Source organism: Onychostoma macrolepis, chromosome 07, assembly GCF_012432095.1.
Source record: "Onychostoma macrolepis isolate SWU-2019 chromosome 07, ASM1243209v1, whole genome shotgun sequence".
In the NCBI taxonomy this organism is placed as follows: domain Eukaryota; kingdom Metazoa; phylum Chordata; class Actinopteri; order Cypriniformes; family Cyprinidae; genus Onychostoma; species Onychostoma macrolepis.
Window position 1 is genome coordinate 32,543,739 of NC_081161.1, and position 23,948 is coordinate 32,567,686.

A 23,948-nucleotide genomic window follows, 5' to 3' on the forward strand; every position below is an offset into this window, starting at 1 on the left:
CCTGTTAAAGCATCAAGAAATTTAATTCTCAAATGGTAGTTTACTACTTAGCTGATAAATCATTTAAAGTGCATTAAAAATAGCTAGCTTATATTGATGAAGGCCCAAAGCTTCTGAACAGAGCAGTGTAATAAAACAAAGACTAGTGGCATATAAACAGGATGAAGGGTTGCCTTTTTTTAAGCGTAGGTATCACATACACGGCACGTACATTCCTCAAATGTTCAGGGAGAGGAATGGAATTTGTTTGACTTGGTCTATCGAAAAAGGCTCTAAACACAAAAACACACAAGTAAACACTCCATGTTTCCCAACGGGTAAACACATTCTGCTTGTAAAAGAGACTATTTAATGTGGGGCGTATCATCATAAAATGCCGTTCACATCCTTCATCTCGATGTGCTTGCGGGAAGATGGAGATGGGGATGGCTCTGAGCACTCACAGTGGCGCCTGTCCACTGGGATGAGAAACCTCTGTGGCCTTCTAATCCTGTCTGTGCTGGGAGTAAACTGAAGGCACGCTCTCCGTTCCTTCACCTCCACTTAGGACTTTAAAGGAACTCTGCATCACTTGGGCGACTGGGTGCCCTCAACCCTGCCCCTGACTGCTCCGGAGCCCACAGAAGTCGGGTTCCCACCGCGCTGGAGGACCCGAGGACCCAGCTTTCTCACTGATCTGAGAGGGGTGGGACAGGCTTCTTGGCGGGAATCTGCTCTGGTCTGGTCAGATCAGATCATGCCAGACCAGAAAAACTGCATCTCTAAACCTCTATTTAAAGATTTGAATACTACCCAGCCAAAATAAATAATTTATGTTTTAGAAAGCTCATAAACAAACACAGATATGCGAGGCTGATCATCTTACAAAAAAAAAAAAAAAAATCTATTGTGCTTGTTCCCTCAAGGCCTCTTTTTAAAGATAATACCCATAATTATATGAAACTTGAATTAAAATGTTTTTATTTCTCCATATATTGGCTGTAGATTTCCATGGGAACTGTTATAAATATTTTACACCGAAAAAACACTGGCGCATACAAGCGTACTGTTTATGAACAGGGTGACAAAAGGAGCTGACGCCTTGTCGTGTAAGTTCTATCAGCATTTACACCTCCACACCCAGCACATCAAACATGAGCTGTGGCAACAGAGCCTGGTCCTGGAGGAGGGCCAGCATTGTCCCATCACTTTGTCATCAAGAACTAGCTGTGAAAACTTTAAATACAGCCGTGCTCACTACATTACCCCATCAACTTTCCCTGACACTGGCCAAGCAACCGTGGAATCCAGTCAATCTGATCATCTGACTGAACTGTACCTGACCTCATTCCTCACTGTAATCAAGCAGCAAGCAGCATTAGATATATGGCAATGCTCAGTCATGTTATGTTTTCAAACACTACAAATAGATACTTACCCTCAAAATCCTCTGGCCTGGTGAGGTCGATGACTCTGTGACCAATCTTCCCATCCTCACCTAGTTTGCCCAGGTGATGGCCAAGGTTATCATAATGAGACCTCTCCTGCAAAAATGACAAAAGAAATTGTGTTCAGATACTACAGCTTCCTGTCTACAGATATTTAGTGGTTTGTCTTTATGCACCACATTGCATACTAAAATGTGTGATTAAGGATTTAGGTCTTAACTCAACATGAAACTTACCTGCTGCATGTTGCTTAAATTAGAGCAGTCTGGGAAATCGTGTCTTTTCCACAGTGGTACAATGACCATAGCATTAAATAATTAATTTAATAAATGTATCAAATTACTACTACCACTACTAATTATTTTTATTCCTTAATTATTATCCTTATAATTATTTCATTCAATTATTTTATGTGTATGTACTGTATATGCACGCAGACACAAATATATATCCATTTTATTTATATTATATACAAATTTCTATTTTTGCTTAAATAAATGCAATGGATTATTAAAAACTACATTTATAGTAGTTAAATTAATTTCTTTACATTTCACTTAATTTTAATTGTATATTCTTAAATTACAATTCAAAAATTTAAAAGGCACTTCAAATTCAGTTGTAAATAGCATACGACCCTGTAGGACACGCATGCTCTTCGCATGCATTTTGACGGGCCCAAGTCAAGTCGTCTTTATCACAGCTGTAGTCTCTTACTGTCTTCATCTGCAGGGACTTGTACCGATAAGAGTCTGGAACACTCTACTAAAAAGGATTTAGAAACAACACACTGAAAGATCCTGAGCACACAATGCAGCCTGGGACCTCCAGTGAAATGTTCAGCTTATTTTTTTTTTCTTTTCCGCTCTCTAATCTTTGCAGTACATGCCCCTGTCTTTGCTGCCCTGAGCTCCCTGTCTATCATTTATTCAAGGCTCATGCTCGGAGGAACACGCCGTGTTTTCCCTTTTGTCGTGTTGCTTTCTGTTCAGATTAAACTTGGCATCATGTTGCACTTGATGCACAATAAACCCCTGTCATTCCTCACCCGTGCGACAATATTAAATGTCATGTCCGTGTGCATTTACAGAATAAAATAACAGCTTTTGGGGGGCCCTCCTGAATGGTTGCAGCACATTAGACTTAATGTATTATGTAGAGGAAGAGGGCCGACCGCTGCTCGGGCCCATTGTTAAATGACCTAGTTCTGCCGTGAGTGCAGCAGGGCATTAGTGGAGGCTCGTCTCGCTCTCTCTAAAGACTCGAGGAGGAGATGGACACTTTGACTCGGCATGATACAAGTAATCTCTCCCCCCTCCGAACAGGGCAGGAAGATGCTAAAAGCAAAGCGAGTTACGGTGAGTCGGCCCCAGAGCGTTTGCTCTTCTCCCAGGGTGTGTGTCCAATCTCAGGCAAAAGGTGTGCTTGAATTGTCTTTTCTTTAGAGAATGCCTATCACACACAGTTTGAACAGACACTCGGGCAGCCTCCCAACACAATGCTAACAGCTCCCCTGCCACAGACGCAGACACAGATACCGACGTACACATTAATCTTTCAGCCGCGCTGCTTTGGCCGTTTTGCTCGTTTGTTTGTTTTCTGTTCTTTTTGCCACTGGGGAGCCCGTGGAGAGAGGAATCTCTTCACACGGCAAAAGATTATCACTCCGGCTCAACTTGTCAATAGCTCATGACAATAGTGGATTACTTGGGATGATTCTGTGCTTATTGCTGTTGTCACTTGAAACAGACTTTATTATCACTGAGGGGCAAATTCACTAAACAGTTCAGGCACGTTTGTGTGAGGTATTTCAGCACAAAAACCTGCGTTCAATAAGCACCTGCAGTCAGGTTTAAAAAGGTTCTAAATGCACTTAACTAGCACTGTAAATATTTAAATGAAGTAACTGTCATTCTTTTCAGCACAAACATGCCTTTTTTCTATGTGAGTTAGGCCCTTTATAGAATATTATAATTCCTTTCATATGGAAATATACACTGCTTTTGAAAAGTTTGGAGTCTGTTAGATTTTAAAAAAAATTATTCAGCAAGGGTGCATTAAATCGATGGAAAGTGACAGTAAAGACATTTATAATGATACTAAAGGTTTCTATGTCAAATAAATGATGTTCTTTTGAACTTTATATTCAGAATCCTGAAGAAAAATGATTATAGTCTCTATAAAATATTAAGTAGTACAGTAGATTTCAACATTGATAATTATAAGAATGTTTCTTAAGCACCAAATCAGCATATTAGACAGATTTCTGAAAGATCATGTGACACTGAAGACCACAGTAATGGCTTCTGAAAATTCAGCTTTGCCATCGCAAGAATAAATTAAAATATAAAATAATTATTTAAGTCATATTTCAAAATGTTACTGTTTACTGTATTTTTGTTCAAATAAATGCAGCCAATATATGCGTGAGCGTATAAGACCTTTTAAAAAATATTACAAATCCAAAACCTTTAAATGGTAATGTACATTATTTATAAAATGCAGCACTTTTATTCACCTCAAATAATGTTGTGCTATTACAGGCCACAATTAGCTGCCAAAATTAATTCATTAAAAAAATGTCCAAATTATCTTTTATTTGCCTACTTGCCCAAAAAAATAAATCCAAGTGTCTATTACTGAAAACTATTACTATTACTCAAAAAAATACAGCACAAGCATCAGAAGGACAGAAAGAAGAGCTGTACAGAGAGAGTACCACAATTTCCCACCACCATGCTTGATGGAACAATCATTATTTATGGCCATCTGAGTGATTCTGATGTACAATTAACCACTACCTGCTTATGGCCTGTCATTAAGTGCTGCCTGTCTTGACTCTGCCTTGCTTATTTAAGTGTTTTCTAATTATGACATATGTAGCAGTTCCCGCTGGGCTCAGGCGGCTTTGTAAAGATAAGTTGGAGCGCTAGCTCGGTGTGCCACGCTCTGTGTGAAGCCTCCTACGCTGCTGTATTCATCACCAGACCGCATTATTGCACTTAATGAAAGAGGCGCAGCACCCAATGACAAATTGACTGATGTGCGATTAGTCGCACGAGCGATGGCCGATGCGCCGTGGACTGTCCACTGGGGAAGGGCCCAACAACTGCAGAGTGTGCGTGTGTGTGTGGGGGTTATAAATGACTTGCTTGTGTCACCCCCTCCTCCCCACTCTGTTAGCTCTCTCTGATCAATCAACTCCTTTTATAAAGTCATGATCATTAAACATCAGTTTGGGGAACAAGGGGCATCAATCACTGAGTTTCATTAAAAACGCTTTAGGTGCTAAACTCTCATTTTCCAGAACAATAATTAAAGAATGAGCCAGACGGGAGCTATTGTACGTGAAAACAAGATTAGACACTTCAGTGTCTCGGGTCTAACTTAATGGAGTGAGGTAGAGAGTTCATTCATGCCTAGGAAGTACTGATATCCACACGAGACAGTGACGCTGTTTACAGTGCACATTAGGGAGTCTGTAATTGAGAAAGTGAATATGAACATAAAAAGCGACGTGCACACCTTCAAACATCGCACAATGAGTTTCCATTAAATTTAATACACTATGTTTTATATACTTATTGGTTGTAACTTATGTAATTTATATCATAGCATTATCGAGAGAAATAATTTATATGCATAACATCAGGCTTTTTGTTTGAAGTCTCGAAAAAGAAATCGGTCTACAGCGCCTTTACTACTGTCTGCATCAAGTGCTGTGATAAATCAATGGCATTTTTATTATTTTATGGTGTCATTAAATTTTTACTGATCACTTTGCCACAGAAGAGCAGTAAAGGGTGTGTACCATCCTGAAAAAGGACCGTCCAGTGAGGCAAATGCTCACCAGCAGGTCTCTGTGACCATTGTGCTATAAAGGATATTTATAATGTGCATTACGGCAGTGAGATGGCAGGAGCTCAGAGTCTCCGCAAGTACAGAGAGAAGGAGAAAGGGAAAGGGCGGTTAGTTGAACGAAAAAACGGAAACAATGCAAAAAAGAAAAGATGTCATGGTACACGTTGTGCCCCTCCCATGCTAACCACGACCTCTCTGGCGCACGGCTGGCCCTTCCCTCAAATGAGTTCAGCATGCAGCCCTTCATTCCCACATCTAAAATTATAACCACACAGTCCTAAGCTGAAGTGGAAAAAGACACCCACAATAATCTCCCCTTCACTATCCTTTTTTTCCCCTCCATCCTCAAATTCGGTTACAGAATGCATTTTGTTTCGACGGAGGAGGGTTGCATGGTGAAGTAATAACACAGAAGGGCCGATGGCAAGGCTGGTGGAACTTCTGAACATCTGGAGGGGAGCCAGAGCGAGGAGCCCATGTCAGCGCAGCGGAGAGGGCTTTAATCAGGCCGGCCGCAGAACATGTGCCTGAGGACTGCAGCGCTGCCCGCAGATTTCGTGTATTTCGGGCAGGAGCGCATTGTGCTGGTGTCTACCCTGTACTTACGCATCACACTGCCATAGAGTGACGCTTTTCCTCTGGTAAAAATAGCCCGGCTTCAGCCATATGGCCTTGAATTGTTCCAGTCGGGTCCAGATAACGCCAATTGTGAGGCAACCAAAGACCGGCCTTTGTTGACTTAGTAATCTGCCTTTACTGTCATCATAACAGCTAATATCATAACCTAGTAAAAAAAAATAAGAAAAAACACAATGGTCAAGTGAATAACCGTTTGTTCCATGTCCTTGCCTGGATTCTGAATGCCGAGAATACAGCGTATTCTGTCAGTTCCACACCTGGCTGAGACATCCAAGTGATAGAGGAAATAAAGGGAGGCTTTGAAAGCCTATTACAATGAGTTCTAACTGTGTGTATACGTGGTGTACGTTGCTTCAGCCGTCTGTATTGAGACTAAGGCCCAGCAGCGCACGTCTATTTCGCCCCTCATCTGCTTTCAATTCCCGCAGTAACCAATCACAATGTTATTTATAATTGTGAAGCTTTCCAGTAGTTGGTAGTTTTGAAACGTTTAGTCTAAAGCACATGCAGTTGTGCGCCGAGCCCAGAGTTCCTTTCATGCGGTCGCTCAGTTTTTATACTCAAGCAGTAGTCCATGCTTGTAGGCTCCCAGAGCGGGTGCTGGCAGAGCGCGTCTGAGGCTGCGACCTCCCTCCACTGGTGGGCATCCAATCCTTAATATAGATATTTTTTTTTACCTTGCAGAAACACTTTATCTGAAAACATTGACATGAGAGAACTTTGATATTTCCGATTAGACTTTTTTTCTAAACATCCCAGATTAAACCATAACCATGTTAAACCGACAACTCGCTCGCTTATAAAACTGAGAAATGTACCCACAACATCTGACCTTTTGACATCATGGGGGAAATGAAGCATTTTATATGTGTCCATCCCTCGGCTGTAAAAGAAACTCTGCAGCGCGGTTTTTCTATCCTGCTGCATTGAGATCATCAGATCTGGATTTCTTTATGGGGTTTCTGCTTTAAATGACCCTGAAATGTTCACTAGGTCCTCAAGGATCTGTTAAGAAGAACCTTGCTTTTTCTGCTCTTATCACGCAATCTATTTACAATAATGGACACTCTGAATCGCATGATCTGGGAGACAGAGGGTTCTTTATGCACCTGTTCGGAGGAGTTCTGTCCCAATATGGTGGCACATAAATGACCCATTGTAGCCTATTCTTTACGCTGGCTTTGTTGCGGGGTATCTGGCATAAGCAGAGCCTCGCAGGTCTGGAGTATAAGGCCTCGTTGCATTTTTGAATGAGTGCCCTGTTTTGGCCATTTGTGTGATTTTATGCAACCAGAGTGTAAAATCAGCTGAGCTTCAGTTATGTCTTACCTAAGGGAGAAAAAACGGAAGAGTAAGTGCATGCCGTTTGTTTTAGAACTAGCCCGAGATGTGCGCCCGCCCTCACGCATTGCGAAAAAGGCGCTATTTATATAGCCAAACAAATGGAACAAAGAATTAATGTAAGCAATACTCAACAATGGCACTCGCTGGCTATGGGCAGTGCTTGAGTTCAGAATATAATCAAATTTTGGACGGCCAAAGCCATGTATGGCAGGATTTACTTTGCGGCCAAAAATAACCTATGCTGGCAATTTCCAAGACAGCAGCAGAAAAAGGGGTAGAAAATTGCTTCCAGGGCTGCAGACCAGACAAGATTATACCCCAAGTCTTTGTAAAGGGAAGCGTGAATAGGCCCCTAACACTCACACGCGGGGAGGGAATGAGAGCAAACATTGGCTTCGGGTCTAAAAGTAGGGGGTGAGAATTTCGAGGAGAGTGAGCAAAGCTCCATTTAAATGTTTGTGGCCCTGTGCTCTGGGATTTGAGAAAAGTGAATATTCCACTCATCAATAATGTAGGTGAGAGGAGGGGGCAGGGAGGCCAGCGGATGCTCAATAGGTTAATACACTGGCCTTTCACCCTTTGATTCCAGTTTGGGAAGTGTCAGCACAAGAATATATTTTATCTCCTCGCCAGGCCCCGTCGGACTGCAACATCTGTCAAAAAGTAGGTTATTAGCAAGGGCGAAATATCTGAAATCAAAATCTGCGCTCTTTCCAGAGTGGAACCATATCATTAGGTGGCTTGTGAAATTCAATTTGAAAATGTAAAATCAAACAAAGTAGTTTAAAACTAGTGCATAAAATGGATCAAGAAATGTACAATTCAGTGCTTTCCGGGCGGGGAGGGGGGGGGAAGTATAATAAATAATAAAACACAATAATTGTCCTCAGTAGACAATAATACTTCTAATAAATATTTGAAAAAGAAAAGCAAATTGTCGGAGGTCTCATAAAAGCTTTCTTTTACTGACGGGACATCAAAGGGGAAAAAAGACAAATAGAAAACAAGCAAGCAAACACTAAAACATGAATATTTTACACATGCACCTAAAAGACAGGAGACTCAAAGGAGACGGCTCTTCCATCTCAGAGAGAGAGAGAGAAATGGCTCTGTGCGAGAGAAAAAGGGATGCAGGTCACTCCATTGTGTTCTATGGACACACTTTGTATTAAAAGATGAATTGATCCATCTGTAAGCAGCACTTAGCCTCACTCTTCAGCTCAGTCGTTACACCGGGATAAATCAATATTTAATATCCCCCACCAACAGCCCCAGTAGATGATTTTAACCTCTCCTTAATCCCATTTATGTTACCTTTCCAGAATCTTCCACGTAAGCTTTCACTATGATAAACTTCCAAACAGCAGACTGGAAGGCAGTTATTAAAGGGCGTTCAGTATTTATGTCAGGTGAGGCGATGTGCTGAAATATTAATATTCTGAAACTGACCAAAGTGAAAGCTTTTATCTAGAACACTTAGAGGCCTTTTTTTCGTCCGTCAGGCGCGAGCAGCAGGCACGGGCCAACTGTCTGACTGCTGGCAGCGCTGGGTGATATACAGCGGGCGGTTCATTACCGTTTTGTACATGGCTGTAGTAGCTCTTCCCATGACATGTAAAGTGTCCCCTCAGAAACATATGGCTAGAGGGCATTACTGTGGCCTTAACTTTGTAACTGTACCAATGAACTATTCTAGGATGACATGAAACAGTTAGGCCTGCCAATTAATGATTAATAATAATAATAATAATACAAAAAACAAGATATTAATCATATACCCAACCTATACGTTAACTATGCAAGATGAGCGAATGTGTGCTTGTGTTCAAAAACAACTAGACAGATTTTTCCAAAGGTTAAAATATTACTAAATAATATTCTAATAATATAAAACTAATTTAAGGTGAGATGAAAAAAAAAAAAAAGCCAATAATGTCGGTTTGCAACAACAAGAGTTAAAATAATTAAACTACTATTCAAATATTGCAGACAAAATGCATGTAAACGGTCCCTAATCTCAAGAAAACTTAATAAAAAATAAATAAATTAACAAACTAAAATGAAACACATTAACTTCAAGCCACTTATTTTTTATTTGCCAAAGTAATGTCATCTGAAAATGATTGCTTTATTAGCAAATACTGATTCAGTAAATCAGAATATCATGTAATTCATTTGATTTGTTTTAAATCAGCCCTTCAAACTAAACTGAAAAATGGGGAATATTCTTCATATTACGCTGAGAATAAATGTCTGCTCAGTCTCATTCATTTGAACTTCAGAGAGATATGGAACATATGATGAGGAAAATACAGCTTCTGTTTAGCCTCTGGTTGTTTGCGACATCAATGCGTGTGTTTGGCTTAGCAACAGACTGAGGTGAAGCTGCCTTTATGATATCATCAGATGTAGACAGGCTTCCGAGCGAGACTACAGTACAAAAGAGGTCTGCCATTTTCTTCCATCGTGTTTTAAGGTCATAAACTTACATTCTCCGATAGGGAAGCAACTGAAAAATCAGAAGAAAAAAAAGCCATAAAGAAAGAGAAAGTCTTTGCAAATGATACTTCAAAAAACGAGGGAGCCTTTGTGATGTGCTCTGTAACCTATAGCAACAATGATAACCCAAACATACCAGTCATATTTTCACACTGATAGAGCACCTAATTATTATTTGTCATTCCCTCCTCTGCCCCTTTCTTTGCGCCGCTGGCTGCCCAGAATTACCTTGCCCTTACATCAAAGACCTTTAGGGAAAACACATTTAGCCACAAGCTTAATGTCTTTTTCTTTGGGGGTGGGGGGGGAGAAGGTAGAGAGAAACAGAACTGATTTCCTCTCCACTTAAAAAAAACACACACACAAAGCTCACCTCAGCCGAGATGTCCAAATAACCATGTGAAAAGGCAGGGCCTTACAATCGTGCGAAGACAAAACCCAAGCCAGACAAAAGAGGAGGAGAAAAAAAGTGTTAAGCTCGGCCTGCTAAGAACAATGCAGCTGTAGGTGTGTGCTGCCTGTTGACAAACGTGTCTTTTCAGCCATTGTCGGAGCAACATTCATGTCATGTAGCGGCATATTCTCGCGTTTGGCTGACCATGAGCTAACCCCAGAGCAATTTTGGGAGGCAGAGAGGGAAGGAGAGGATGAGTTGAGGCTGGTGAAGGTAAAATGGGAAAAAAAGGAGGGAGGGAGACAGCCACAGGTGACGGCTGCGTGTTCACATACCGCATCCACTTCCAAAGAACACGAACAAAGAGTGCGAAATCTCAAAAGAATGGCACGTAATGCACTGGCTTTGGTGATATCTCTGTTTATAATGGCTTAGAGTTGGGCATTGTGTTTGAGAAAACAGGATTATGACCCCCACAATGCCTTTCTGAGCAGTAAAGAGGTACTGTAAATTGCTGTGAGAAGCAGCAATAATATAAAAACGCGATCTCTGCCTTTATCGAGGATGCGCTGAGGTCTCAGAGTTTCCTCCGATGCCACCCACATCGGGGCACGTCTTTCGCCCTGACTTCTAAGTTGATTGAAAAATAGTCCCTCTACTTTTTTACATATACATTGACCTACTTTAAGATGCTGGTTGAAAGTAATCAGGTGCTGAAAAATTAATGAGCCTCCACTCCCAGTTCCTGCCTGCGTCTCACAGCCAACTGGCAATATGGCATCAATCAGATGGTAGTGGTGTCTGTTTTTCTGCTCCTTGATTGACTCATTGATTGAAGATATTTTTAAAAGGAATCCCTGAGAGAATGCTTGCTCCCGGTACAAAGTGGGCCTGTCCCACACCAGGGGCTGAAGAGGGCTGCCTGTTTGCTTTAATTGGGCAGAGACATCACAGTTTGAACCCGCACAGGCCAAGCACCAGAGGACCGCGATGGTCCTTCTCGCTCACAAATGCAAACACACACACTTATCCACCATCTACCCTGCCAATGTCAATCAAAGGCACTCCTCTGGACATGCTTCAAAGACCTTGATTGGTTTTAAAGATCATGTCTGAAAAAACACTGTGAGCTCAAGTCCTTGAGTTTTGGCTGTTGTTGTGCCCTCAGGCGAAAGGGGCAGGAACAAGAGTCGGTTGTGTTGGGTATATTACTTCTGCAATGGAATCTGGTATTGATTGCAAATTGCATGAATAAAATTGGGTTTTGAGGTCATCTCGTCACTTTGACGACTCGCATGCACAAATGATTTTGTTCTATTTTGATTTACAATGTTTTAATGAAAATCTAATGATCAATTAATTACTATAATCGACTAGTTAAGTTGTCAAACTTGTAAATTACATTTTCTAATTGCTTTTAATTTATTTATACAGTGTATACATTTTGTGCATTTTTGGCAAGGATTTTTTTGCACAATGATATTTTATTATATTTGGGGATTTTATTTGATCATTTTTATTTGTGTGTATATCCAAAATCCAATTTCCCTGTACCCCAGCACTTTTTACAGGAGTCAAACACACTCACCTTATCCGCCCTGCAGTTGTTCAGTCCCATGCTGGTGAGGGCGGACAGCTTGGCCTCCATTCCCTGCTGATGATGCTGAAGCTGCTCCCTCTGAATCTGCTCCCTCATCTTCCTTGCTTCCTGGATGGCCTTCATTACTGCATCCTGATCTCCAAACAGCGCTGTTGAGTTCAGGCTGGACAGAATGTCTGCAGAGACAAATCACTCGTGTTCACATACAAATACACATATGCTTAGGGCCGTATTGTGAAACACAATATAGGAGGTCTTGTGAGTACAGTCTGCATGTGTGCACTGTAAGTGTGGCTGACTCCACGTGTGGGGGGGGAGCAGGAAACTAAGGGAGCAATCTCAGTGTGTGTCGCCTTTCTGTAATTAGTGGATCAAAGTGAGGTGAGGCGGGATGGCAGTTAAATCTCGGAAATAGTAGAGAAACAAACACCAAGCCTGTGTTCAAAGCCCAACTCCAAGAGGAGGAGGGAAATGAGCACTGCTCAACAACACAGTGTCGTTTTAATGAAAGACTGTTTTTAGCAACTGTTAGTAGCAGCTTCCAAAAAAAAAAAAAAATCTTAATATGAGAGATGAACTACAAGCTTTGAAAACAAATATCCAGCAACGCCATCCGTTACTCTTTACTGCGTTAAAATGGCAGGGTCTAAAAGAGATTATGAGTTGGGAGTGTGTCAAGTTCACTCTCTGATTCCTAACTACAAAGAATCAGAAATATACAATTAGTCTCTCAGCTGTGAGGATGTTAATAATTATAAAAGATTTCACAACTCAGAACTCTAAAAGCAGACAAAATCTATAGCTTTACCCAGAGACGAGCCACGGCCCATTCCTCCGATGGGGCTGGGGATGCCTCCGCTCTTGGACAGGCTGTTCGGGCTGCTCTTGTTGCCTGGGAAGAGGATCTGTGTCGGGGATGTGGGGGATTTGACGGGCTCAGCTGTCTTGGGCCGGGCAGAGAGGTTGAGAGGCTGCGTTCCCTCCTCCTGTATATAAAAGACACAAAGCTTCTGTTAAAACAGGGACGCCCTATAGAGAGATGCTTTCCACCTTACATAAAAGACAATGCACCAGAGGCTATTACTGTAGACTAATTAGTCCGACTCCTCCAAGACGTGGGTTCTGTATTCATAGCCAGGCTCTGTGCCATGCTGTAGCTCCTCAGTGCAGTGAGAGCCAGGCTTTGTTCGGGTTAATTAAAACCCTCTCTGTCTGAGCACACATCTTTATCTTCTCACCTGCTCTCATGCCCGAGTGAAACGGTTAACAGCTAATACATCCTGTTTCAAACAAATGCAATCAGACCAGAGAGCTCGTTGCTGTCGTATTACAACACATGTCTTTGTGGTGACCAAATGTGGTTCCTATGGGAAAAACAGCTCTAATTTGTGTTCAACGGTTTCATATTTAGGTTTCATATTTTTACACTAATGTTCAAAAGTTGTATTTTTTATTTTATTTTATTGTTTTGAAAGAATTTTATTCAGAAAGGGTGGATCAAATTGATGTATTTTTGAATGAATCCTTAAAAAAAGTATCATGGTTTCCACAAAAAATATTTACCAGCACAACTGTTTTAAACATTGATAATAAGAAGAAATGTTTCTTGAGCACCAAATCAGCATATTAAAATGATTTCTGAGGGATCACTGCACTAATTTCTGCTGAAAATTCATCACAGGAATGCATTTCATTTTAAAATAGACAGCTATTTTAAATTGTAATACTATTTCACAAAATCACAGTTTTACTGTATTTTGTATCAAATAGAGACTTCTTTCAAAAAGATTTAAAAAATATTACCCAGCCCAAAGTAGAGAGCTTGATGAGTAAAACACAGGGTAAAATTTGTGTCTAAACTGCATCGTCAATCCAGAACTTTAAAAACGCATCTCATCATGTTAATGCATCTTGTGTAGACTAGAAAAAGATTTCACTGGCAGTGTTGTACTGTCCAAACAGATGGGCCACATACAGAGACTGCCCCCAGCTCTTTACAAATCTGACTGCCAATAACAGTTTGTCGTTCAATTACGCTTCAACTAGACAAACAAACAGACTGCTAGCTAATTAAGCACAGCGTATCTACATATGGAGTTAACGGGGCAAAAATCACGTAACATCTTTGATCAATATTAACATAGTTTATCTCATACAATACAACACGTGTTGGCTACATAAACTGAAGTAGAGTGCCTAAAAATGCCCGTCTGACTCTGAATTGTGGCTCAGTGTAATTGCCAATGATCTTACCGTATGCTCTGAGATGTTGATATGTGGCGGCTCTCTCCAAGGGCAGAGCTCCAAAAGCCCTGGAGGAGCAGCTTAGCTGAGCGACTGAAGAGGATTACGGGCGCTACGCACACACTACTGTTCGCCTCAATGATTTACTCCCGTTCTATTGTGATATTAAACTAAACTTTTCCAAATGTGCAAGTGTTTTAGGTTACAGCCGCAGCACAAAAAAGCAAAACGATGATGTATATCAGTGAAGACTGATGGAAAAGCGCTATATGCTGCGAGTGTTGATCTTATAAAAGAAACAAAAGACAGTCATCACATCATTGTAGCCTCATCAATATATTTAGATTATGTGCCTCTGATGTCACTGCCTTAGTCCAGTCCAAGTTAAATGTAACACGCAGGAAAACGTGGGCCAGTCTCTGTCATGAGAAACCATGTGTTCCAAAAATTGCTCTCCAGGAGCAGGGAGAGCCATAGCAACCCTGTCCACAGAGTTCTGCTTGAGAGAGCGGGTGCCTTGTAAAAGCAGCACAGATTGATGGGCTCGGAGCGAGAGGAGAACCGACGGCGAGCGCTTGCTGCTGTACCTACCACAGCTGATTTAGTGAACAAGGAAGTGGAGAAGACTAGGTCAAGTAGCGCTCTAGTCGCACCAGACCAGGCCCGGGATCGTACCTTGACTTGAGCCAGGGGGGTTGAGGCCCTCTTTTCATTCTTCAAGCCAGACGGGGAGATCGGCCCAGTAGAATTGGGGGGCTGGGGCAGCGGAGGCATCTTGGCTCCTGGAGAGACCTGCATGCTGGCCAGCTGGGCGGCGTAGAGTTGCTGTAAGGAGGGAGACAACCCACAAGGCGTTAACATCCAAAGCCAGACACCATTCAAAGCCTTTATTCTCTCTTTTCTTCTCTCCCTCGCATTGCTTTTTCCCTTTCCATCCCGGCATAGAAGCTCCATCAAAGGTCTAACTGTATATCAAAGCCTGGATCCAGGGAGAGACAGCAGCCCCAAAAAAACCACACACCAATGGCACACATACAAGAGACTTGGAGCCACTCGTCTTTCCACTCATCACGCAAAATTTGCAGACTGAAGCCTAGCTGCTTCTAAGATCTGATTTCCTTCCCCTCGCTCCCTCTAGTAAGCCCCTTTAGACTTTAATTGGCGCCTTTTCGTGTCGCTACGCAGACACCTGAACTTCCCCCTTCAATGGCGCAACACACGTTCCCCCAAAGTTACACAAACTCAAGGTAGTCGAGTTTCAATTACGCACTCTATCAAAGACATTCATTAAACCAGGAAGCCTGACAAAGAGAATTCATGTTCTTCTGCTTATTTTCACTGGCTCACGGTCAACACGCTCGCTAACATCAGCAACCTTCCAGCGGTACGCATTCAGCATGCTGAAGTGCTGCGTGTCAATCACTTATCAGAACTGAGCAGAGAAAGTGTGCGGGAGAGGTTTAGATTTCAGCTCTGAGACTGACTGACTGTCATAACCTATTGAGAATGATTTTTATTTCAACAGATTGCTAATACCCACACACCATGCAGACAAAATAAAAAATAAAAAGTAACAAATGCAAAAGCAGTGTTAGATCAAAAGGAACAATTAAATAGAAAATCCTGGCTTAGAATGTCAAATTGTACAACATTGTATATCGACATTTGTTTTAGCACGTTGTATTATTCACAGACGCTTAAAACAATCACACTTCCTTTCAGCTCTCTAGTGAGAAGACAGATGTATGCATGGCTGCTTTCCCTCAGGCAAATATTGATTTGCAAGCAGATAAATGCTTATATTGTCTTTTGTCTCTTACATTAAATAAGAGGAATCGCACCAGGCCACGGGACATAAATGTTAAAATTGGCAAAAATCAGCTCTGAAAACATTGAAAGTGCATGAAACAAAGACGTGAAACAGAGATTGGAGACAGTAGAGATCGGTATAATCTAACATGAACTGGACGACTATTTAAAGTGTATTCCAGGACAGGGTTATTCGAATAAAGCTGAAATAAAATGCAAATATTAAAACACAAAACTTAAACTAAACAACTTAAATTATAAATGCTGCATTTGCAACTACTTGAAATATGGTTAAGTTGAAGCTCTAAATTTACTAACTGGAAATAAAAACTAAAAATTTTATGTACAAATAAAAGCAAACACAAAATATCAATAAAACTATAATGCTATGTAAATAATACTAAAATAATAATGTTAGGATTTCATGTGCATTATACACAGCTCCAATTTTTATTTTGATGGTGATTTTATAGGTAACATCATCCATATATATATATTTTTTTCTAATGTATATACTCATAGTCAGTAAAAATAGTAGAATAGTCAATAAAAATACAGCCCAATGTACCATGATAATGTGAAAGAGTTTAGAAAATAATTTTGTCATAAGTCTCAGTGATAAAATATCACCCTTTAATGAATCAGACCGAGCGGTACTATATTTTGCTCACTTTATGATTTTACACACATAAGCCAAACCCAAAACTACAATGCCAACATTTAAGCCAAATTTTTTCAGTCTCCCCTAAAAATAGCAGCCCAGTGCTATTATTCATATGTTTTTACAGCCTCAGTAGTTGTATTTTCAACCCAAAAAAAGCATAGAGGTTTTTTTGAATGCGTATGTACCCGAGCGTGTTTGCCCTCTCTCTGCTCTCATTTCCTTTCCTTACTGGGCTACATAAGGACTCCATTTGTCTGAAATGGAAAAAGTGGCACCAGCATTAGTGGCCTGCCCCACCTCAGCCTCTCACATAGAAAAACCTGAGCCCAGACAAAGCGCTTTGTGTCTACATGTATCAGGAGATATAAACACTAAAATGCTCTCCGGTACCAAAGTTAAACGCTTGCACATTAGTGCTGCACAAAAGGGTCATTCTTCTGCGGGAGACCTGGGGCAAGTGCCGGCACACGGACAGCGGAAATGGCAGGCTGATTAGGTTCACACAGTGATAGTGCAGCTCGCCAGCCTGGTAAACAGAAAGCCTTTGTCCCGCAAAGCAAAAAACACAATCGCTATTCTTTTTTTCTCTATAGGTAGTAAGTGAACGTACGTGTGAGTTTGTGTGCTTGTGAACAAGGAAGCCCTCGGCCCAGTCTGCTGGACAGATGTTTGTTAATAGCGCTGCTGCTGCTGATGTGGATGGGCAGAGGGACTCTGACCTTGCGTGGGAAGAACTTTATTGTTCCGGAAAAAGAGCGTAATTGGCTTTTGCTTCAAATTAGAGTCAGTCAAACTGCCTTTTGTGAGGCCTGATTAACGGGTCAAAGCCACAGGGTTACGAGTAAAGCGGACCGCTAGAAAGACACAGGCGAAAAAATAAAAATAAATAAATAAATACTAATGGAGAGGTGAGACACGTAGCAAGCTTCTTATTGTCAAGGGCAGGAAAGGAGAGGATGCTTGCAAATGTGTCACATCGAGCTGTGCACAGCGCGGCTTGTGTATTAAGGTCATGTGTTTTGATGCTGAAAGGTGTGAAAATAGACAAAAGGAGACAGAGAGAGAGAGATGTGCTGATGTGGTGGGAGTCTGTCTGAAGGGCATGTAATGCAGGGCTCCACTGGGCCTCCTCTGCCTCTCCTCAAGCCATACTGCAGGGTCTCCACAGCAGACAGGGCCAACGCTAATGAGGGTCATGCTGAAAGTCAATGGCTGAACAGGGAGTGGGGCAGCCGGGACAAGCTGGCTCCATGCCCCCTGCCCCACAAAACTAAAAGGCTGAGCATGGTCATTCTTATCATTCTTCAGTCTGAGTTAACATAGTCTATTAATGCTTTAAATCTAGCTATAATGATTAAGCTTCCACTTTTTCTGTTTCACAAATGAGCAGTGAAAGATAACATACTCACAAGGATCTTCATGAGCATTGTCTTCTCAGGAATGCTTAACACATTCAGATTTTTCATATAATACAAGTATTTCAACTTTAATCAATATTTCATGTGCATTTGGGTCATACCATCTGTTGTAGAAGTCTTTGTTCGTACAAAAATCTCTCAATTATAACAATATTTGCAAAAAGAATCTGAAATTGATACTTTCTACTGGCACACTTAAATGTTTTTGAGACTTTTACACAGTACTGTGAAAAAATAAAATATAAACATATTATATGTGCAAAATATGTACACAAATGTAATATATAAAACCTCTCAAATATGAATAATAAATATAAAATATATAAATTATAAATATAAATAATAATTAATATAAATAACAAATATAAAATCTTTATATGACACTTCCCAAACATCCATTAAATATAATGTAAAGTAATTATTGGTTATTGGTTTTGATACTTTAAAAGAGGAACAAAAGATGAGTGCCTCAACTGCTACCTAACTCAACATACACACTCAAAACACACGTGTGCTGTAACACCAACAGACATACAAGTGGTGTATAAGCAGCAATCTGACACAGTGGAGAGCTATTACAGTGTGTACTGAAGCTGCTGGCTCTGAGGAAATGGAAGCTGATGGGGACAGAACACTAGTGGTGCTGGAGAGAAAGAGAGAGGCAGAAAGCGAGCTAAAGAAAAAGAGAGGCAGAGATGTTGAGCTGCTCTCAGCATGTGGTTTCAGAAAGGCCTGCAGAGAAAAGGCCTGATCCACCCCAGTGCTTCAGGTAATACCTTTGTCCACTTGAGCATTAAATGACTCGCTGCTATACAGCTTAGTTAGAGAGAGAGGGGCTCAGGAAATGGGGCTTTTCAATTCGCTCGCCCGCGGTCCTCATACTTCGAGCGATATACGCACACACACGCAGCCAGACTAATGTCTCCAGCCTCCCTCTCATGCACACATGAGCCAAGCCCATCTCACAGTCCGTGGATCCCAAATGAGTGGGGTCCGGCCCAAGGTCAGGCGGTTAGCCTCTGATAATTAAAAGCAACCCCTCTGGAGGCAGAAGAGGTTAAATGAGAGGGCCCACCGATTCTGCCTGCAACAACAGTATTTGCAGATCATCCAGATTACCCGACACTTTCAAACCATGCTGCTGGATGCATCAGCACTCAGGGATACTTTGCTTTCAAGTGTCTCGGAGAGGCAATTCAGTGCTCCACCTCTGTGTAAAGGTATGTAAACGCTCAGAATAAACTGTTTATAAATGAAAAAGGCATGGTTAAGGAAGGTTATGCTTTTTTCAGTCAAACAGCATTCAGAGACACTGTGTTTTACACTGTAAAAATGGATGTTATAATCAGAGCTGGGGGTCCGAGTCTGACCTGGTTTGTATCTCAATCACAACTTTTTCAATACTCAATTATCCTATACACAAAGTAAAAAAAAAGAAATAAATGTTTGGAAACTCGGGAAACATTTCTTATTTACATCAATGCTGCGCTGTTTCACAGAAACCATGATACACTTTTTTCAGGATTCTTTTGAAAAGGAAGTTACTGCCACTTTTGAGCAGTTTAATATGTACGTGCTCAATAAAAGTATCAATTTCTCTAAAAATAAACAAAAAGTTTTGGGGTCTGTATTATTTTTCAATGGTAATAAACTTCACCTTTATGGTTCACAGTGCTCACAGAGTGTATATTTTCTGAATTTTTCTCTGGAATGAGACCACAAACTGAAATGGCTCATGAAACACTACATTTGAGCACATATGACGGGCAAATAGGCCATCATGTGAGGAAAAAAAACAACTTGAGTCTCTTGTTTGTTCTTAAAGCGAGGGGCTGACTGCTCTCTGACAGATGCTGTGAAATACAGTGGCAGATTTAGCCAATTTTAGTGCTTCTAGCTATAATGGTGCATGACTGTCTCTCCAACTTATCCGCACAGGCCCCAGTCTGAGCTCACTGAAACGTGTCCATGAGGCCCAAAAAACCCCACTGATACATTATCATACATCAACACATAAGCACACTATACACACTAAATTACATACACTAAGGCTCTTGTGTTTGTGCGTCCTCCTCAGCTCTCTGTATGGGCACAGCTGAGCGGTAGCATGGGGAGAGGACTGCGTTACTGCCGCATGGCCGACTCTGCCATTTCAGTAGCATTGGGGCGCCCGCGCCCGTTTGCCACAAGGCTTGTCCAGGCTCATTGCCCAAGGCAGGCGGGCTGACCCAGGCTGGCCCAGATGTCAGAAAGGGAAGCAGGGGTGCGCTAGTGCGCTGCGCCAATGCTTTCCAGTATGGCCAGACATCTGTCCCATCTGCTGGCGCCCAGCCTGCTCCCTTGCTCATTTGTCCCTTCCCCCATCTCAACCCATCCACCTCATTTTTGCCTTCTCTTTCCTTACATAGCTTCACTAACTTGAAGGGTAGGATGTGTCCTGCGCATTTCTGCTATACAAGCCTACGCTAATAACCCTGTGCTGGTATCAACCCAGGTGGTCATTCTAAGCTACATGGTCCGCATCTCTTGCTATCTGTTTACTTGCCTCTCTGTTTTACAATTCCATCCATCCAGATGTCCACCTATCCCTCCCATTAGAGGCTCTGCCCCGTGCTCATACCGCCTCTCGTCTTCTGGCTATCTCTCCGGAGTCTGTCTCGCACAGCACGCGCCACTCCTTTCCCCTCTCCTTCTTTCTCTCCTCTCCTCCTCAATCACACCAGCAGCTGTTCGCTCTCATTTCTGCAGCTCATAGTCAAAAGTGTTCCACTTGTTAGCTGTGGCAGAAAGCCCTGCTCCCTCCACACATCCGGAATGCAGAGACATGAGCATCCAAACAAAAGATAACACAGTATTTCCTCTCTTCCCTCATCCCCAGCAGAAGTTTTGGAGCAGTTTCCCTGACTCTTAAATGTGAGCATGAAATAAAGCACCTTTAACTTGAGAAATACTATATAAATTTAACCTGTTTGGGGTCTCTGAGAGCCCAGAACCATTTAATAGATGCTACTTAAAATTTAAGCATCAGGTGACATAATTAATATTAATAAAAACTTGATATTAGCAAAACCTTGATAACACACCTACTGTAACACCTAAAATGTGCATTAAACACAACTGCTTTATTAAAAGTGTTAAGGGCTCAAAAATTTATATAAATAGAAACAAGAAATTACTTTTAATTAATGATTATTTTTTTAATTAATTATTTAATTAAATATGTATAAATTAAAGAAGGTTATATATACACAGTAAATTAATTTGCATGAAGTTGTGCCCAACTGTGACAGAGTTGTTCAATTAAAAGAAAGAGATAAAGTGAGATTGAAGAATAGCAAAGAAAAACATTAGGAAACAAAGAAAGGAGTAAAAAAACAGTAAAAAAGAGAGAGCACGACAGAGGCCAGCAGGTCCTGTTTGTGTTCTCTCCCTCTATTATATGCCACAGGGAAGACCCAGATGTTCAGCTTTATCCCATGATGCTTTATTTTAGGACTGCTTAAACCCAAAAGACTGCTTCCAATGATAAAAAACAGGCCTCTCACAAGTTGACTTGAGATTTGTATAGAGCTCTTAGCAAAACAATATATCAAGGACAGAATGGCTTTAAGGAAATTGTTTTCCTCTAAGCAATTGATGTAAGGTGATCTTGTACGCTGGCAAATTAAACGCCAATTCAAGCAGACAAAAAATAAAATCGAATTCTTTTGTAGAATTAGGATAATTCCTTTTAGACTGTCTGGCCATACGGCTACAATCCGACACAATTTCCGCCTGGAGGTGAGAGGTGTCACTTCTAATAGGGAAGCAACGCTGGGGGATGGAGCCATTGTTTGGAGGCCGTACCCAGCTCATCCTGAACCCTGAGAGGGTCTTAATGAAGAGAGGCACGCGGTCTGGGGAATAGTTTGAGCGGCTTTTCTCTGGTGACTTGCAGACGAGGGCCAATCTGTCAGGGACGCATTGAGCGAAATTACTCGCTGCGTTGGGACGCGCGGTGACAAGCGGGCGTGTGTACGCGCATGTCGCCGGTCGAGGGAATTGTATTGACAAGCAAATTACGCTCTCAGATCGCCTGGCCGCTTTCATTTCCACTCCCCGGGACCTGAGGCCTTTTGTTAGCCTGCGGATGGGCCTGGGTGACGGGGAAGAGACAGAAAGAGAGAGAGAAATTCCACAGCCAGCCCACTTACTGTTATGACACGGTAAAATTGTGAGCGGTAGCATCGGCAACATTAAGACTGGCAGAGTGGCCGTCCCTCTTCCTGCATGACCGAGCACAGCATTGTGGGAATTAATTCCTTTCCAATCAGACCATTTTTTAAGGTTCATATATTTCCCCAGTCTAAACTGAGCAAATTAGGGAAAATGATACCTTGCCAGAATTGCTGACAAGTGAAGATATTCTAATTAGACAGATGCACCCAGCCAGTGGCACGGGGTGGGTGGGTCCACTGGCACAGGAAGTGGGGATCTCATAGGTGAGGTCACTCCCACCGAGCGGATCAGTGATGCATAAGCGGCAAGAGCTCAGTGATACTGCCATTACAGATAATCACCCAGACACAGCAGACAAATCCATACATACCTCTCATTAACACTGACCCAGCGCTGGCACTCATTTATCTGACATATTTAGAAAGATCCGCTTCCTTTGATTTAAGACAGGAATTCAAAGCTTGTTATTTCTGCTCAAAAAAGGAAGAGAGACAAAAGCAGCCCCGACCGCATGCTAGCACGTGCTAACTGCCATACAAATCGGTCCGCATCTCCCTTTCTCACTTAATTACAACCTCGTCGTTTTCTTTCAAAAGAATGTTTTGCCTGCACCCTTTGCCCTCAAAGTGAACTTTTGCCTGCAACTTCTCTGTCTTAGCCAGACAGACAAAACGTGAGCGTTATCGGCATTATCGTCGCACTCGGAATGAGATTCATCTCCTCTATCTCCGTCCTGATCATTTTTAATCATCTTCCGCGTGATGATTGGAGCTCAGTTGCGGCGGAAAGGGTATGTTTGACTAGCCGGGCTTTCTTAGACTGAAGGGTACGGAGAGTAAATACCAATCTGCTCGGCTAAATCTGCGGCAGACAGACAAACTTCAATTAATGGGAATGCAACTCATTTGTGTTTACTGTATTTTCTAAAGGTCAGCCAAGTCATGGACTCGGAGGTTTGCTCTCAGCCCATTCCCAGGGTTAAATCTATTATCACAATGAATGGGCCGATGGATGCCTCCTGATATATGACTAAGAGGTCTCGGTGCCTCCTGATATATGACTATCCCAGACTCGAGCTGACCCATCAGAAACGCTATTAATAGACTGGACGGGCCCTGGTTACGCCACCACAGCTTACTCCTAAGGGAGGAGGGAAGACGTGCTTACGCGTATGGATACAAATGATTTTCAATCCGTTTTTGCATCACAAGCTCGCTCCCTGTTTAGCTCGTTCTTACAAGTGCATGCATATTCTACACACACTCTTTAACATGAATAGATGCATTCCACACCTTCAACACAAATGATTGTTCTCCCCAAAGTCGCATGCTATAGCAAAGGCCTTTCCAGCTCCAGCTGCAAGCATTGTTCCAACTTGCCAAGGCTCATTAATGCTGAGAGCGATAAGCTCCGAAGGACAAATTGTGCACATGTATCAGCAAGAAGAAAAGGTACGAAATGCTCTCCTATCCTCTCTCCCCCGCATGTCCTCCTCCCTCCGCTCTCAGCTTTGTTTTGTAACATTCCCAGCTATCAGAGAGCTTAATGTCTAATTGCTATCAACCGCTTACCACTGTTGTTGACAAAACAACAAATATCTATGAATAAAAAAGCGAGAAAAAAAGGAATAAATGAATCCGCTATGTGGCTGCGAGCTCCATCCCTTTCTGCTCTCGTTCATTTGATCCTTCTGTCTTTGCTCAAAGAACTTAAAGGAACTTAGGTGCATTTAAAGTTTCAAAGCACAAGTCTAACAAATAATTTCTCTCAGTAAACAGGAAGGACTAACATGCTCTTTGTGGAAGAAAACAAGGCATTAAATCTGGATTAA

General features: G+C 41.8%; 1 protein-coding gene across 6 annotated transcripts in view; it reads right to left on the reverse strand.

Moving 5' to 3' along the window:
• Nucleotides 1-23,948, reverse strand: part of sox6 (SRY-box transcription factor 6) — a 112,978-nt gene that overhangs the window by 13,110 nt on the left and 75,920 nt on the right. For all 6 annotated transcript variants that reach the window (XM_058781375.1, XM_058781377.1, XM_058781379.1 and 3 more), the window contains exons 9-12: nt 14,684-14,833; nt 12,573-12,750; nt 11,753-11,940; nt 1,418-1,523 (exon numbers count right to left, since the gene is read on the reverse strand). In XM_058781375.1, coding sequence (XP_058637358.1) covers nt 1,418-1,523; nt 11,753-11,940; nt 12,573-12,750; nt 14,684-14,833 — 622 coding nt within the window. The remainder of the gene's footprint in view (nt 1-1,417; nt 1,524-11,752; nt 11,941-12,572; nt 12,751-14,683; nt 14,834-23,948) is intronic.